The 17,552-nt window shown below is 38.9% G+C and overlaps 1 protein-coding gene across 2 annotated transcripts in view; it reads left to right on the top strand.

The window, feature by feature from the left end:
* The window catches only part of LOC140480465 (aryl hydrocarbon receptor-like), a 195,421-nt gene that overhangs the window by 16,828 nt on the left and 161,041 nt on the right, over nt 1-17,552 (top strand). For both annotated transcript variants that reach the window (XM_072575366.1, XM_072575365.1), the window contains exon 2: nt 8,778-8,965. In XM_072575366.1, the coding sequence (XP_072431467.1) occupies nt 8,778-8,965 (188 nt within the window). The remainder of the gene's footprint in view (nt 1-8,777; nt 8,966-17,552) is intronic.

The following is a 17,552-nucleotide window of genomic DNA, read 5'->3' as shown; positions in this document are numbered from 1 at the left end:
GTGCACATGTCTTGGAGATGTTCCCTAAAGCGCTCTGCTAGAAGGCGCCCAGTCTCCCCAATGTGGAGGAGACCACATCGGGAGCAACGGATACAATAAATGATATTGGTGGATGTGCAGGTGAAACTTTGGATGTGGAAGGCTCCTTTAGGGCCTTGAATAGAGGTGAGGGAGGAGGTGTGGGCACAGGTTTTACAGTTCCTGCGGTGGCAGGGGAAAGTGCCAGAATGGGAGGGTGGGTCGTAGGGGGGTGTGGACCTGACCAGGTAGTCATGGAGGGAACGGTCTTTGCGGAAGGTGGAAAGGGGTGGGGAGGGAAATATATCCCTGGTGGTGGGGTCTTTTTGGAGGTGGTGGAACTGGTCCTCCTGGGAGCAGATACAGCGAAGGCGGAGAAATTGGGAATACGGGATGGCATTTTTGCAAGAGATAGGGTGGGAAGAGGTGTAATCCAGGCAGCTGTGGGAGTCGGTGAGTTTGTAAAAGACTTATTCTCTCCCCAGTTACCCTTTTGTCCTTAATGTATTTATGAAATCCCTTTAGTATCTCTTTTACTGTATTTGCCAAAACTATCTCATGTCCCCTTTTTGCCCTCCATTTCCTCTTAAGTATACTCCTATTGCCTTTATACTCTTCTAAGGATTCACTCAATCTCTGCTGTCTATACTTGACATATGCTTCCTTCTTTTTCTGAACCAAAACCTCAATTTCTCTCATCATTCAGCATTCCCTATGTCTACCAGCCTTGCCTTTCATCTTAACAGGAACATATTGTCTCTCTGGACTCCCATTATCTTATTTTTGAAGGCTTCAGATTTTCCAGTCTTCCCTTTACCTGTGAACATCCGCCCCCAATCAACTTTTGAAAGTTCTTTCCTAATACTGTCAAAATTGGGCTTCCTCCAATTTAGAACTTCAACTTTTAGATCTGGTGTATTCTTTTCCATTGCTGTTATAAAACTACTTCATCTTTCACTCAATTTAATCCTCTAGCATGTATTTTTCTTGCTGGTATCTGAGTTTTGGTTTTATTGATTTGTCAGATATGTCAGATCCAGGAGCATTGTGGGTTGCATCTGCTTTCTCAGTTATATCTTGGTCCTTTCTGTTGAACAATTTTACAAATCCAAGGACCTCTGATACCATGCTACAGGTGATGTCATTTGTTTTCTTTCAAGACTCTTATGGAATACGAGCAAGCTCACAGCTAATTTATATTTTTATTCTTATCACTTAGCTGAGTCTTTTAGATTAATTTCATTAGGCTTTCTGTTTGGTTAATCCTGTGATGCAGAACTTTACATGTACTTTCAAGGCCACAATAATTCCTGATGGTCTGATTAGTGTGCAGCACCTTGAAGTACAGTGCATATCTTTGAGCTTTGTCAGAGAGTAGTGTGATCTAACATACGCCAGTGTTTAATTATAAGGTGCACCTATGTTTTACAGATTTTATTAGCTTGCTGGATTGTTTGTGTTGGTAAGATCAAAGTCACTGTCCATAGAGAATAGAAGCTGGTGGATGTAGTTTTTTCTACCAATGTTATGTGCCTCTGTGCTCTTCTCCGATTGTTAAAGTCTGTATCAGCATCGGTCTTGATCTCACCAAGAATGATTAGTTTGCCTTGTTATGTTACTCCGCTGATTCTGCGGAGGTTTTCATAGAATGCTTCATTGACGTCCTTGGTGCATAGGCAGTACTCAGTGTGGCATAAGCAAGGCTTACTTGAAGTTCAAAGAATTGGTCATTGTTATTTTGGGAAGCATGGCAATTCAGATTGAATGACAAATCACACCTCTGGTCCTTCAATTTGCTATGATCATGTAATGTCAGAATATTTCTAAACAACACATGGATCAAGTGTTATCTGATAGTTAACTTGCCTGAGTTTGAGTTTGACTTAAGTGCTTGAGGAGCTGGTAGATGTGGAAAGGGGAGATTGTAATTAGGGTTCTTTTGTTCCTACTGAGGCTATGTGAGTGTAGAGTAATGATGGAAAACTGCCTGTTGTATCATCTCCCTGTCCCTATCACCACATGGCTTGGTAGTCCAAGTTTGTTGGGTAATGTTTTCCGAACAACCTGCAGACTACATAAAGTTAAGCGGGCAAGGTTTGTGCAGAATCGGTTCTGAATTCCTGTTCAAGGCAGCTAATGCTGCCAGGTCCAGTGTGGACAGGAATTTAACCAGCAAAAGCTCTTTGGCATTATGACAATATGGGACTTTTTTATGAATGAAGAATGCTTTGACCCTGCTTATCATCTTGGTCCTTCCATTGAGTCAGAGTGGTTTGATGTAGGGCATTCCTGATGAAGAGGTTTTGCCCGAAACATTGATTTTCCTGCTCCTTGGATGCTGCCTGACCTGCTATGCTTTTCCAGCACCACTCTAATCTTGACTCTGAGTGGTTTGACCTCATTGAGCCAGAAGCCTAATGTTTGAGGCCTCCATGAATTCTATTCAGGAATAAGATACTTTTCACTTAATAGATTGGAGAAATTAAGGTTGTTCTCCTTGGAGAACTGAAGGTTGAAATGAAATTTGAGTGAAGTGCTCAAAATCTTATAGGAAAATAAAATCATACAGAATAAACAGAAAAAACTTCCCATTGGTGGAAGATGTGCCATAAGGGTTTATGTTTGACTCCTATACACAAATTAAGCTCTGGATATACCATGGGAAGTGATGCAATGACATATGATCTGCTGTCTTGCAGCCTTGTGGCTGGATGATTCTTAAATGACTTTCTGACCTTAGTAGACTTAGCAGCTCAATGAGACAAGATTTGGAGATGCTGGTATTGGACTGGGGTGAACAAAGTTAAAAATCACACAACACCAGGTAATAGTCCAACAGGTTTAATTGGAAGCACTAGCTTTCGGAGGGCTGTTCCTTCATCAAGTGGTTGTCATTTTTAACAATGAGACAAGAATATTAAGGCAGAGTCAAGAATCAAGAGAACACAGATTCTGAAAGGATACTTAAAAAAGCTGAGGTGATTAGAAAAAAAATGTAGTGGTTACCATCTGAAGTATGCTGCCTTTAAAAAGTGGTGGAGATGGATTCAAACCTGCTATTTAAAAAGGGAATTCCATTTACTGTGAAAGGAGAAAGTGGCTAAGAGGCAGTTGATGAAGTGGAACTGGTGAAATTGCTTTTGCATAAACCTAACTCACCTAAAGATAGAATGGCCTCCTTCTGTTCTATATACTTTCAGTGATTGGACCCAGTCAAAGTTGAACTAAATAACTCAGTGGCATTGTTTGGATTGGAAACGGCAATTGCTTAATGCTGGAATCAGATTTGCACGTGCTTTCCAAATGCATTTCCTTTCCTCAAAATAATATTGAAAATCTAACCTCAAGCTAGAGTCATCGAGGTGTACAGCGCAGAAAAAGGCTCTTTAGTCAATCAAGGTCTGTGCCTGGCAAAAACAAGTACTTAATAGTTCTAATCAAATTTTCTAGCACTTGGCATATAGCCTTGTATGCCTTGGCATTGCGGCTGCACGTCTAAAGTGTAATGACTGTTTCTACCTTTACTACCCTTACAGACAGTGAATTCCAGAATCTCACCACCATGTGGGTAGAAAAAAATGTCTTCACATCCCTCTAAAGCTCCTTTCCTTAATTTTAAATCTATGCTCCCAGTCATTGATCCCTCCATCATAGGGAAATGTCTCTGCCTGTCCACCTTATCTATGCAGCCACCCCCAACCCCCATTTACGTTTTCTGCATCTCAATCATGTGCCCCCTCAGACTCCTCTGCTGTAGTACAGCAACACAGATCTATTTAATCTCGCTTCGTAACTAAAACTGTCCCGCCCAGGCAACATCCTGTTAAATCTCATCTGCTCTCTCTCCAGTGCAGTCACATCCTCCTATAATTCTAGATTCTTGAACTGCACACAGTACTGTAGCTGTGGCCTAACCAGCATTTTATATGATTTCAGCATAAGTTTTCTGCTCTTAAGCTCTATGCCTTGACTAATAAAGACAAGTATCCCATATGTCGCTTTGACCACTTTATCAATCTGTAAGCTACCGGTGGACATGATCACCAAGGTCCTTCGCTTTTGGATACTCTCCTGGGTCTAGCTGTTCATCATATATTCCTTTGCCTTGTGTGTCCTGCTCGAATGCATCACATCACATTTTTCAGAATTGAACTCCAATTGGCACTGACCTACCCATCTGACCAGCCCAACTATATTGTTCTATAAGTTAAGGCTACTGTCACTATTTCCAACCCATCAATTTTCGTATAATCTGTGAACTCACTGAATAAACCCTCCTACGTTGAAGTACAAATTGTTTGTACATACTGCAGATAGGAAGGACCCCATTGGGTGCAGGTTTCCAGTAATAAAAACACACTCAACCATCACATTCTGCTTCCTGCCACTCAGCCAATTCAGGATCCAATTTTCTACTTTCCTTGGGTCCCATGGACTTTTACCTTTGCTATCAGTTTCCTATGCAGGACCTTACCAGGGATATTACCAGCCCAAGTAGACTATGTCAAATGCTATGTTCTGTTTACTTTTTTAAGAAAAACTTTGCATTGGCATCTTAACAATAAATTATTACTTTACACATAACAGGAACAGATGTGTTATACTCTTTGAAGTACTATATTCCCCAACTCTTCTGCATAAAACACTGGGAAATCCACTGGTGTTTGTAACAAACGTGTACTGCTTTTGAAGGGAATTGTTCCTGATTTGCTTGGGCTCCCACTTCATTCTTCAGCAGTTCAGTTAATCCTTATGTAATTCAATGCAATGCTGTAATGTTGTTTATGTTTAAAATTATAATCGTGCTTGCCATATTTCCCCCTTATATTCAAAATGCAAACACCATTTAGATGTTTCTGTTGGAATTGTGTGTGTTTTACCAAACTATTAGTGCTTGTTTTGTGTTTTCAGTACTCATGCTATGGCCAATCATATCTACACTTTATGAATCAATCCTTTCTTATAAATCTGTTGTAAAATTTTTATTTCTGTGAACTCCACCAAATTGCATTTTCATTGGGAAGCTTTTATTTAAATAAGAAAAAATGCATTCTTTTTCACATCTTCCATGTATGTTTATGTGTCTCCCCTATCACCTCTGCACTACTTTATTGAATTTTCTTTTTTTTTTGGGATAAAAGTATCTTACAAGGAAAGATGGTCAGTGGGATGCTGAAATACGTAGAGTGTATGCAGATTGGGACACTAGCATTTGTGTATTATTTTTAAAGTATTTCATTAATCTGTTTTATAACCTTAAAAGAGAGCTTGCCAGTTAACAGTTTTAAGTACTGGATACAAACAAGGGAGCTGAAGGTGAAATGTGATCAGACTCACTTAGTGAGCATAGGGGCTTGTGGTAGAGTGGTAATGTCCCTACCTCTAGACTAGAAGGTCCAAGTTCAAGTCTTAACTCCCCCAGGAATGTGTCTCGAAATGTTCGAACAGATTGGTTACAATAACTATGAGCATTACCAGTGGGTTGGTTGGTGACAGCAGTTGCTAGACCAGGACATGGGGATGTCTGCCTGCAAGTAGGATAGCATTAAATAGCAATTGGATAGATAGCTTAAAACGTGAGGGAAGAAAAAATAGATGCTTAGTTCATGAAGACAGAGACACAGAATAATGGTTTAAGTGTGTATGGAGAACAAGATGAGCAGGTTAAATCTTTGGGTGCATAAAATAATGAAGCTAGTTTTAAATGAACTTTACCTTGATGTCGTTATGTAGTCCAAGGAATAATATAAAACTTTTGTTGTACCGTCTGCAGAAGTGGACTCGGGAAGTGGTAGTTTTAACAGTATCGACTGCTCTGAAAACTGAAAAATAAATCCTGTAGCTGTAGCAGTAGCTGTCACATAGTTAAATGTTAATCGTGCGCGAGAAAAGTCGAGGTAAATTTGTCAAACAGCTAGTGCATGTCAAATAGAACATTTTTGATATACATTATAGATTGACATATAGCTGCAGCTTGAAAAAATCTTTTTGTTAATAATTCACAGATGGAAATGCATAATTGGAAGAATATAGTACCATTTTATTTGTTGATACCTAACTTTCTATATTGGCCGATATTTAAAGAAGACTTTCAGAACACATTCAACAACGAATTGAATTTTAATCTTGGTTGGGAGATCATCATGAGTGTTTGAAGTTTAGCTCATGTTTTGAAAGTACATTAAAATTGCCTATGCCATATTGCATTGGTGATATTGGTGCAAATGTATTTTAATGTTTGACAGTTTCATGTTGACAAGTCGAAGTTAGAATTCTGATCCATTTCTGACCCTTCTGCTATAATAAACCAGCATGACAGAAAATGTTTATCCTGAATAGCCAGTGTATTAAACAGGGGCCATAAGGGAAAATCATAGTTTAGTTTTACCCCACAAATAATCTCCTCTCCATTCTCTTGCTCAAATCTTTTCTCAAACAAGTGGTCAACAGTGTCGGACTCTGAAGATGGCTGCTATCAGAGTTAGAATCAGATGAACTATCTAGAATTTCTGCAAGTCAAAGCAAGCTGGTACTTTAACACCTCTTTAACTCATGGAAACTTGGCTTGCTAACTGTTATGACTATAGATACCCCAACTCCCATGAAGACCGTGACACACAGGAATTGCAAACCACTGTACTGTGGATGCTGGAGATCTGAAAGGAGAATAGAAAATGCTGGAGAAACTCAGCAGGTCTGACAGCATCTGTGGAGAACGAAGCAAAGTTCATGTTTCAAGTCTGATGTCATTATCCTTCATTGACCTTGAAATGTGAACTCTGTTACTCTCTCCAGAGATGCTGCCAGATCCATTGCATTTCTCAAGCGCTTTGTTTTAAATTAGTAAATTACCATTGTCTGGTACCAACATGCTAATGGCATTCCAATTAGCCATTGAGATGGACCATCAGCATCTCTTTATTTCACAATGACTATTTCCAAGAGAAAAATTGAAGTATTTTCTACTCTGAATGACTTAGTAGATGCCACTCTGTTATGTGACCGGAACTTGCAGTTGCTGAATTTTTGAAACATACAGCTTTGACTATTAAAATATTGGCTATATTAACATCGCAAGAAGAGCTGCTCCAGGCCTGGAATAATGCTCATTCATGTGTGTGCTAAATCACGTATGCACTTGCATATGTCCATCCCCCAGAAAGACTCCACTTGGACTAATAGCAGATTGGGACACCACACCTTAGGAAGGAAATTTGTCCTTGGAGGGAGTATGACACTGGTTTACAAGAATGAAACCTGGACTTCATGAGTTATCAGGAGAGATTTTACAAATTTGGCCTTTTTTTATCCAGAATTTAGAAAGATATGTCTTCAAGATTTTAACAGGAAAGGATAAGGTAGATAAAAATAAACAATTTCCACTGTTAGAGCTTCTAGAACTAGGGGACATTGGTTTGGCCATAGCTCTCAGACTTTCAAGGGGGAGGTATTGGGAAGTGCTTCTATACATGAAAGGTAGTGGATGGATAAAACTGTCTTTCACAATTGGCAGTTGATGTTAGATCAGTTGTAAAGTTTTGAATCTGCGATAGATAAATTTTTGTCAATCAAAGATATTAAGGAATATAGGCCAAAGCCAAGTACATAGAATTTGGCCATAGATCAACCATGACCTTAGTGAATGGCAGAGCAGGCTGAAGGGACTGAATGGTCATCTGCTATTCCTATGTCAATAGAAACTTGCACTTTACCTGCCATGCAACCAATTCTCCAAATACAAGAAATACGGGTTGATGTCCTATAACACCTGTTTTGTTTATGTGAATTTGCTATACCGCAATTGATGAATTGAGGACATTGTTTCTAAAGTGTGAACTTTTAACACCTATATTGGTTGTAATGCAATTGCATCGACAACACTTCAAGCGCTGTTTCTAAAGTGCGATTTTTCTATAATGCGAGGTTGTACAAGAACGCAACCATCGCATTATAGAAGAACAAACCTGTACTGCTGCACTTTTGGCAGCCATGCCTTTGCATTCTAGCTTGCAGGAAAAGTATCAGCCAACTTAGAGACTCCCTGTTGGATATTAATTCACTGAACTCAAAGTCATGTAAACTAATACCAACATCTTAGATTTTTATTTAGAAGTGTATAAGTTATAACTTACTTCCCTTTTATATTTCTACTTTGTACTTGTATTTGAATGTGTGTATGAATGTGTTAGTGAAGAAATCCCCTGTATTTGAACATGTTGTTAAATAATTCCGGCCTGTTATTTTAATTTTGAGGAATTTTACACCGGGTTTATTTCTAAGATTGAAACTTAAAATTAGGAGGGGGGAGCAATCATAATTTAAGTTCATCCACATTCTGTTTTTGTCTGTTTTGTCAACATCGTGAAATTTACAGTGAAAACTCTTAGCTCTTTATTTCTCTTCCTTCTATTTCCATATTCCTTTTACAAGAATTTTTAAAAACTTATTTATTCATGCAATAGGCAAGGAAATAGAAATCATCACTATTTGCATTCACTTCGAGAGAAACAAAGAATTACCATACTTTTGCAAATGGAATCCAGTGTTATGATTGAAAAGTGCATATGTGTCTTAAAATTGTCACTTTTATGAGTGGATTCTAACTATTTGGGTTTTGCCAACCTCACTTGAAGAGATACACGGCACTTTGTTTGACTTTTGGCACAGTTTAAAATATATTATGATGTCTCTAATTTCATGACTGAAAAGCTAAGAGACCGCATTGTTAACATAAAGGTGTTTCTCGTTTTGCTTTTTAGTGTAAAAACCCCAGCCCCTGAAGGAGCGAAATCAAATCCATCGAAAAGACACCGGGACAGATTAAATGCAGAGCTAGAGCGCCTAGCCAACCTCCTGCCCTTCCCACAGGATGTTGTGGCCAAATTGGACAAACTTTCTGTTCTCCGCCTCAGTGTCAGTTACCTCAGAGCTAAAAGTTTCTTTAATGGTAAGACCACCCTATGAAATATGTTTCACATTCATGCTGTTAGCCAAAAGGAAAGTACTCCTGTGAATAACAGGATACAAAAAGGGGGTGTGTATAATTCCTGCGGAAAGTAAAATTTAAATGTTATCATATGATCTTGAACTTTGTTGGATTGAAAGGAAGTTTTCTTTTTGTTGTGAAAATAGATTTTCTTTTGAGTATTTTTGAATTACTTGCATAGGTGCTTTACTCGCTACGCAATCGTAAGGCTTTTTCGACAGTGCAGTAAAACTTGAGCTAGATTAAAAAAAATAACTATTTTTCCAGGCTGGTTTAACTCTTGTTGATGTTTAAATATTGTATTGTAAATATTTTGTTATAACATTTACAAATTGGGCTTAGTCTAATGTGAATATAGATTACTTGCCAAATCTTAGTTTATTTTGTAATGGTTGCTTTTTAAAACTGATATATCTATTGTAAACAATACATGCATTGTCCTCTTTTTCTTGCCTTTTGTAGCAAAGCCCATGCAGAGTTTAGGTTTGTTAAAACTAAATAATAACTTATTTGAATTTGTTACTCTGCAGTATTTGGAAAGCATTTATTATTAGAACATAATTTGGTGGATTCCCAAAGTGCAATGATAAGATACAAAGTTAATAAATCAACAAACAATTATTAGTTATCAATTCAGCTTTTATGTTAATTGTTAAAATCTATTGATTTGCGACAATGTTATTTTAATATGAACGATAGTGTTATACAAGATTATGTATTTAAATAAAGTTAAAAATCACACAACACCAGGTGATAGTCCAACAGGTTCAATTGGAAGCATACTAGCTTTCGGAGCGCTGCTCCTTCAACAGGTGATTGTGCTTGTATTTAAACAAGTTTGTTTTCAGTTTTGTACTGTAATTAGCTGTTTGTGGTGAGGAATGGAAGCATTATGCAAATTAGGCATTCTTTTAACTCCCCCGAGAAAGCATTAGATTGCCGTTCTAAGGATTTGGCATGTAAATTTCAAATTGCAGACTGCTTTTATGCTTGTAAATTCTCAAACTATGTTGGGCTAGTATTATTAAATCACAAATGGCTACTGAATGAGAATACCAAATGTTGGATTTGTGTTCTATTGGAAGAGACAAGGCTGATTAAAGGGGGAGAAGGGAAAATTGGAATTTAAACTCAAATTTGTTCTGTGAGGTTTATCTTCTGACTGCCAAAGCAAAATGTTATTGAGTAGATGTACACTGGATGTAGAAACCCCTAGCTAATGAATATGTTGAGGAGGAGGAAGCAAAATAAGACTAACGTGAGGTTAGAATTAATTTTTTGCATGCAACGATTATTTAAAAAGAAAACCTAAATCTTGCGCATTCCTACAGTTAGCTGCAGATGTTCCTTGAGAATATTAAGTATTTTATTGTATGATATAAAAGTCCCCATAACAATATGGAGGACTTAGAAGTATACAAAAGTGGTATGTTTTCACTTTATACTGGCTTATGTTGTACTTTTTAAAAGCTGTCAGTTACATCTCTTTTTGCTTCGTGACTTTGACTGTTTTGCCTTAATAATCTTTTATAGCAGTTGTTTTAATTGAAACTTGAGAGCAAGTTTTTAAATTATGACCATTTTTGATTTAGTATTGAAGTAGTTTAAAAAAAAGTAAGATTCTGAAGTAAATTTTATAATATCCTATTATCCTTTTACAAATTTTGGGAGCAAAGGTATTTAGAATTCTCTTCTGCATGTTAACTTGATGATACTGTTCCCACGTTATAAGTAACCTCTTTAGATTTTATTTGTCCACCTAACATTTTGGTCGTAGGTTCAAATATTTGGAAGCTTTGACCATATGATTTGTTCTGCTGTATTGTCTTGCTGATGCACTCTTTAAGACATAAGGTCTATATTTGTTTATTTCCATATAATTGTTCATGAGTTTTTGTATTCATAGTAGTTCTTTTTTTACTCTACTGGTTGCAATACTGTTACCTCAGTAATGACTGATTTGATATATCAACATTTATTTTAGTAGTGAAGTCTGAATTCAAAGTGTCAATGGTTAAGGTAGGATGTATGGGATTTTCTTGCTTTCGTTGAACAATCTGAGTTCTCGGGACATATTAACACAATTATTTGTAAAATATATCTCTTGATGCTAATGGTACCAAGGGATATGTGAATAGTGCAATAAAGTAGTATTGAGATAGTACTATATCAGCCATGGTCTCGTTGAATGACTGAGCTGGTTGAAGAGGCTGAATAGCCTGCTCCTCCCAGTTCTGACATCCTTTACTTATCATAATGCATACAAGATATCAGTAATAATAAGAGATTTCTAAATCACCTACAGTTATTGGCAACTGGCCAACTACTCCTTCCCTCCTCTTATTTTGAAACTGCTTGATGAATCCTCTTGTCAGTAGATGTGGAGCTGGAGAAACACAGCAGGCCCAATAGCATTGGAGGAGCAGCAAAGTTGCCATTTCAGGCTGGGATCCTTCATCAGGACTGGGGTGGCAGAAGGGAGCCCAGAAATAAGTAGAGAGAGGGGTTGGGGCTGAGGGAAGGATAGGTGGGATGGAGATAGATGGATGCAGATAGGAGGAAATTGTGATTGGTCATGGGGAGGGATGGAGCGGATAGTTGAATAGGAAGATGGGCAGATTAGGTCTGGTCAGGGAGGTGGGGAGGAGAGGGAGGGCTGGATATGGAATGAAGCTGGGGAGGGGAGATTTTGAAGCTAGTGATCTCTACGTTGAGGCCATTGGGCTGTCAGCTCCTGGGGCAAAATATAAGATGTTATTCCTCCAGCTTGCATTTGGCCTCACTTTGACTGTGGAGAAGGCCAAGGATGGACATGTCGACATCAACGGATACATTGTCACATGACATCAGCCTCTCATTGTGCTCAATGTGTCAAATTCCAACCATTGATTAAGCAGACCTTTTTGTTTAACAGACTGAAATCCATACTTTGATCTAGGCAGCGCAACCCACATATTTGACAGTTCAAGAAGCTTGACTGAAATTAATGAACTCTTTCCTAATTCGATTGATGATCTGCTTTTCAAGGTTATTGGTGCCCACTGCCTTTTTAAAAAAAATCGACATGCATCATACGAATGTCTGAATATTTTGGGGGGCGGCACGGTGGCACAGTGGTTAGCACTGCTGCCTCACAGCGCCAGAGACCTGGGTTCAATTCCCACCTCAGGCGTCTGTCTGTGTGGAGTTTGCACATTCTCCCCGTGTCTGCGTGGGTTTCCTCCGGGTGCTCCGGTTTCCTCCCACAGTCCAAAGATGTGCAGGTCAGGTGAATTGGCCAATCTAAATTGCCCGTAGTGTTAGGTAAGGGGTAAATGTAGGGGTATGGGTGGGTTGCCCTTCGGCGGGGCGGTGTGGACTTGTTGGGCCGAAGGGCCTGTTTCCACACTGTAAGTAATCTAATCTAATCTAATCTAATCTAAAATTTTCCATTACAATGCCAATAGACCGTTATCAGGTCCACGTTCAGTTATGAACACACTCTCATTTCAACAGAACTGCTCTTATTGCTCGATGTGTGTCATTTAACCCTTAAATGTATTGTTGCAATTTCCATAGCTTACCCTTTATGCCCGGTGCTTTTGTTTTGAGGGCTTTAGTCACACGCATTTGCCAATCCATAGGGGTTTTGCTATGGTTTCTGAGAAGCTCTCCATCACCCATACTATCCTGTTGCCTTTACTAGCTGTGACCACTTTTCTCATGTTGAGATTTCTCTGTCCACTCCTATCAAGATGTTTGACTGAAATTCTCTCTACTTAAGTGATGGTTTCCTCAAGTACATCTCCCATGTCAGTAATAAAGGCTGGAAATTTTTATGTCTCTTCATGGTCTGTCGTATTTATACCTTGACCTGCCCTAATTTTAATTCCCGTGTCGGGTGCACAGAGATAGGAGAATTTCTGGCTCTGTGAAACCGACCTTTTTAAAAACACCTGCTTGCACTCCCCCCTTTGACCTGGTCTGATGGTGTGAGCTGGATTTGCCTGGTTGATATGGGAAGTGCTGAGAATGCTGCCAGTTCTCAACGTGTCCTGATGCAAAGTCTGCCTGGAGGATTCTGGCATCAAACCCAAAAAAAACGAGGATTAGATATCGAGCATTCCTCCAGCCCTCTCATCCCCAAACATGCCCTGTATTCTACCAATGCCATCTAATGCCCTCTATCCATCGTTCATGGTCCCTCATAACCCCACACTACCTTAATGCCTATTTCCACTCAACGTCCTTTTCCCTTGACCTACCATGCTGACTCACCTGGTATTCACAATTACCCATAGCACAATGAAATCAAAAATAAAGTTCTATTCCTTAAACTTCAGACTTCACTTCTGTGAAAAACAGTCTGATTCATTTAACAAAAATACATTTTGGTCTGCTTTAATATTTCCTGACTGGCCTTGACAAATCGGACCATTCCATTGAATTTATGCAGTTCTTATATACAATCACACAAGAGGACACTCTGGCCCCTACCTTTGTGTCCTGAGCCCTTATCCACAGGGTAGTACCTCAGCTCCCCTGGTTATTCAAAAATAAATGCACTCAGAACAAAACTAGTCTTACCTGTTTTAAAAGTGCGCACTCTGGGTTCCAAACACTGGGGAACTCTGAAATCTGAATTCATGTATGAACCATAGCTCCTCCCCTCGCCCGCTCACAAATTGTGGAATTGAGATTTGCCAAGTTTGGGACCAGGATTTAGGATTTTGGATGTCTGTGATAATGTTTTGCCAACGTGGAAAAAGTCTCCATTGCAGTGAGAATTTAGGCCTCAATATGAATTTCCAATTGGCGAATTTTTTGCACACAACACAATTGCTTGAACTTAAGGGCGGCACGTTGGCTCAGTGGTTAGCACTGCTGCCTCACAGTGCCAGGGAACCCGGGTTCAATTCCCGCCTCAGGTAACTGTCTGTGTGGAGTTTGCATATTCTCCCTGTGTCTGCGTGGGTTTCCTCTGGTGCTCCGGTTTCCTCCCACAATCCAAAGATGTGCAGGTCAGGTGAATTGGCAATTCTAAATTGCCTGTAGTGTCAGGTGCATTAGTCAGGGGTGGGTTGCTCTTCGGAGGGCCTGTTTTCACACTGTAGGGAATCTAATCTAAATAAAACTTATTTACTCATAGCGGGATGAAGGTGTTACTGCAATGGGCCAGCATTTATTGCTCATTCTTAATTGCCCAGAGGGCAGTTAAGAGTCAGTCATGTTATTGTGACTCTGGAGTCACATGTATTCTAGACCGGTAAGGACTGCAAATTTCTTCCCGAAAGGCTATTGGTGAATCAGATGGGGTTTTCCAACAATTGGCAATGGTTTCAAGGTCGTAATTAAACTCTTTATCCCAGATTTCTACTGCATTCAAATTTTTACTATCTGCTGTGGCGGGATATCGAACCCAGCTCCCCACAACATCACCTGGGTTTTGGACTAATAATCCAGCAGTAATGCCACAAGACAATCACCTCCCTGCTAAATTGGTTTAAAATTCCAAAATGATAAAACGTGGTGTACTTAATGTTTTAAGATACCTTCATGCAATTTGAGGTGAAAAGTGCATTGGAAAACAAAATCTTTCACTCTAAATATACTTTTGCCTTCAAAATAATAAAAGTTTGGCTTTGATTAATCAACATTATAAAGTAACAGGCATGGTGCCATTAAGTTGTTATTGCATCTGTGTTTGTTCTTTAATTGATGATGTCATGACCATTAACAGCAGAATGATGTAAAATTGATAGTCTGGGCATGACTAAGTGGTAGACTGTTGGAGAAAGAGTCGTGAGTTTAACTAAAAATGTAAGCAGATGTTTGATAATTGTTGAGTTGATTAGCAACAGTGGAGCCAGAACTTTTTAAATTTAACATTGGCAAGACTAAAACCATCCTGTTAATCCTGTTCTCACCACAGTAAATTGGGTTCTCTTCCGTGCTGAGCTAAATTCATAATCTTTGTTCAAATTTTCAAATCCCTGGTGCCAGGATCAGGCTCAAACTTGAGTATTTGATACAGAACTCATCCTTTGTGGAGAAAATCTAACTTGGGATTTACACACACTCTGCGAGTTAATGTTTTGAGTATTCTGCACGTTCTTCTCCCTGTTATACAATTGTGTCCAAACTACTTAGTACCTTTTGAGACGGTGAAGGTGCCAGCAGCGAAGCCCAGTTATGGACCTCCTCTGTTGTTATGGAATTACTCAGTACGTTTAGCAGCCGTGATTGTATATGACAGTCCTATTCTCCAATATCATCTAACTATTGCCTCTTCATTTCAGTAACATTGAACAATCAGGACCTCATGGTTATTTCCTGGATAAGTGCTGCTGATGTGCTGTCTGGTGTTATTGTGGTCAGACAGCATCAAAGCCTGTTTCTCTGCACTGAATTCCATGAGGAGACCTGGTGATCACATGAGGGTATAAGTGCCACACAGTTAGAAGATGTCATATCAGCAGTTGAAAGTTGTAGTCAAATCCAGCCAGTTCCTCATTTTTCTGAAGAAAAATGATGAAGTTTCTCTTGCAAACAGCATTTGTCACTTAGTTAATTCATGTGTGTGCTGGAGATTGATACATGGTTGTGACTGAGGCATTCATGGAAGCATTTTTGTTGAAGTAAACATCACTACTGGGTGAAGTGTCATCCCTGATCTGTATGTTGCATGCAACTTGGTATGGAAGGATGATGTTTGTCTGTCTCCCTTTCTCTCTCTTGCTCTCTGGAATTATTACTTGAAAAAAGTTAAGTGTCTATGTGATTTGGTGGTTGTTCCAATTTTAAAAAAAACCCAAGGTGTCTGCTACAAAGCAATCACTACTCAAATCTAAAAGTCAATTCAGCATTTATCTCATTTAAGGCATTTGATTTTATTGTGTATTTTTGTAGTTGATCATTTTCTCTACAAACATCATATTGACTGAACTTTCCAAAAATGAAAGTTTCTGTTGTGAAATGGCCTCATTTCGTGGCTATATGTCTGGTTTTTAGAGTCAAGGCTTATGATTTAATCTATTAGTAGCTTTGTGGCTAATTGTCTAAATTTGAGGCTAGGGTGCCAGACTAGGTGGTTTTCCTCTTCAGACAGTAAGCTTCCTGAAAGCTGTTGTTGGTGGTGAACTTTAGGTTTGGATGTATGATTTCTTTGAAGGCCATTTTAAACATGCAAATTAAACCATTTTGAATGAGAGGAGAATTAGACAAATTTTTTTGCTGAGATTTAGGGACTTTTTTCTGGAAAGTTTCATGTGCAGCTGATAATTAAGCATGTTCTGATTTCCCTGCTAGCTTCATAGAAGAAAAATGGAGACTTGATTGAGCTACCTGGAGCCCTAAGTTAAATTACAGGATTATAACTAAACAGTTGGCCATTTTTAAGGCAAGTTTGCAGGGATGGTGAGGGAATGCAAACTGGATTGAAACAAAAAGCAGCTTTAATTTCAAAGAAAATGAAGCTGATACATTTATTATCATGTGTAAGTTATTAGTTGTTTCAAAATAGCACAATATTTGAAGGAAAGAAGTGCCTGCAGGGTTCAATAGCACCTTTGACAGAGCCTTTCAAACCCATTACTTTGACCACTTAGAGGTCCAAGGGCAAAAACCACTTAAGAACACCAATGTCTGAAAATTCCCCTCCAAGCCACACACCATCCTGACTTGGAATAGATCGCCATTCCTTCACTGTCACTAGAGCACCATTCCTAAGCACACTGTGGATGTATGGGCATTAAATCATGGCCTTGTAAGTGACAGTCACATCCTCGGAACATTAAAAGCAAATAGCAGGAATAGGCCATTCAGCCCCTTGAACCTCCTCCATCATTCATTAACATCATGGTGGATCTAATTGCATTTTCAAAAGCACATTTCTGTCTCCCTTGATTACCTTCCACCCTCTTAATTACAAGAATTTGTCTATCTCTGCCTTGAAAATAATCTAGGACTCTGTTGACTCTGCTTCCACCACTGTTTTTCAGGAAGAGCATTCCAAAGCTTAATAACTCTGAGACAAACAAAAGATAGTCATTTCTTTATTTTTAAATGGGCAGTCTCTAATTTTTAAGGTCTTACTCCAAAGTTCTAGATTCTCCACATCTATCCTGACAAGACCCTTCAGGATAGTGTTCCTTCCAATTGTCACCCCTTACTCTTCTAAGCTCTAGTGGATACAAACCTGTAGTTTCTGCATCTTTTGCTTTAAGACAGCCCACTCCTTCAAGGTATTAGTCTAATAGACCTTATCTGAACTGTTTTCAATGCATTTCCATCCTTTCTTAAATAAAATGACCAAAACTGTGCATGGTAGCCCGGATGCAATCTCATCAATGCTCTGCAAAGCTGAAGCATAACCTCTTTATTTTTGTATTCAAGTGGCCTTGCAATATGTGATAACATTCTATTATGTAGTGTAACAACATACTAACCTTTTCTGAATCATGCACTAGGACACCAAGATTCCTTTGCACTTCATAAATCTTCAGTCTCTTCTCACCATTTGGATAATTTTTAGTCTTCCTGCCCAAATAAATAATTTCACATTTTCCCA

This window comes from Chiloscyllium punctatum, chromosome 8, assembly GCF_047496795.1.
Source record: "Chiloscyllium punctatum isolate Juve2018m chromosome 8, sChiPun1.3, whole genome shotgun sequence".
Lineage (NCBI taxonomy): Eukaryota > Metazoa > Chordata > Chondrichthyes > Orectolobiformes > Hemiscylliidae > Chiloscyllium > Chiloscyllium punctatum.
This window is presented reverse-complemented; position numbering and strand designations above follow the sequence as displayed.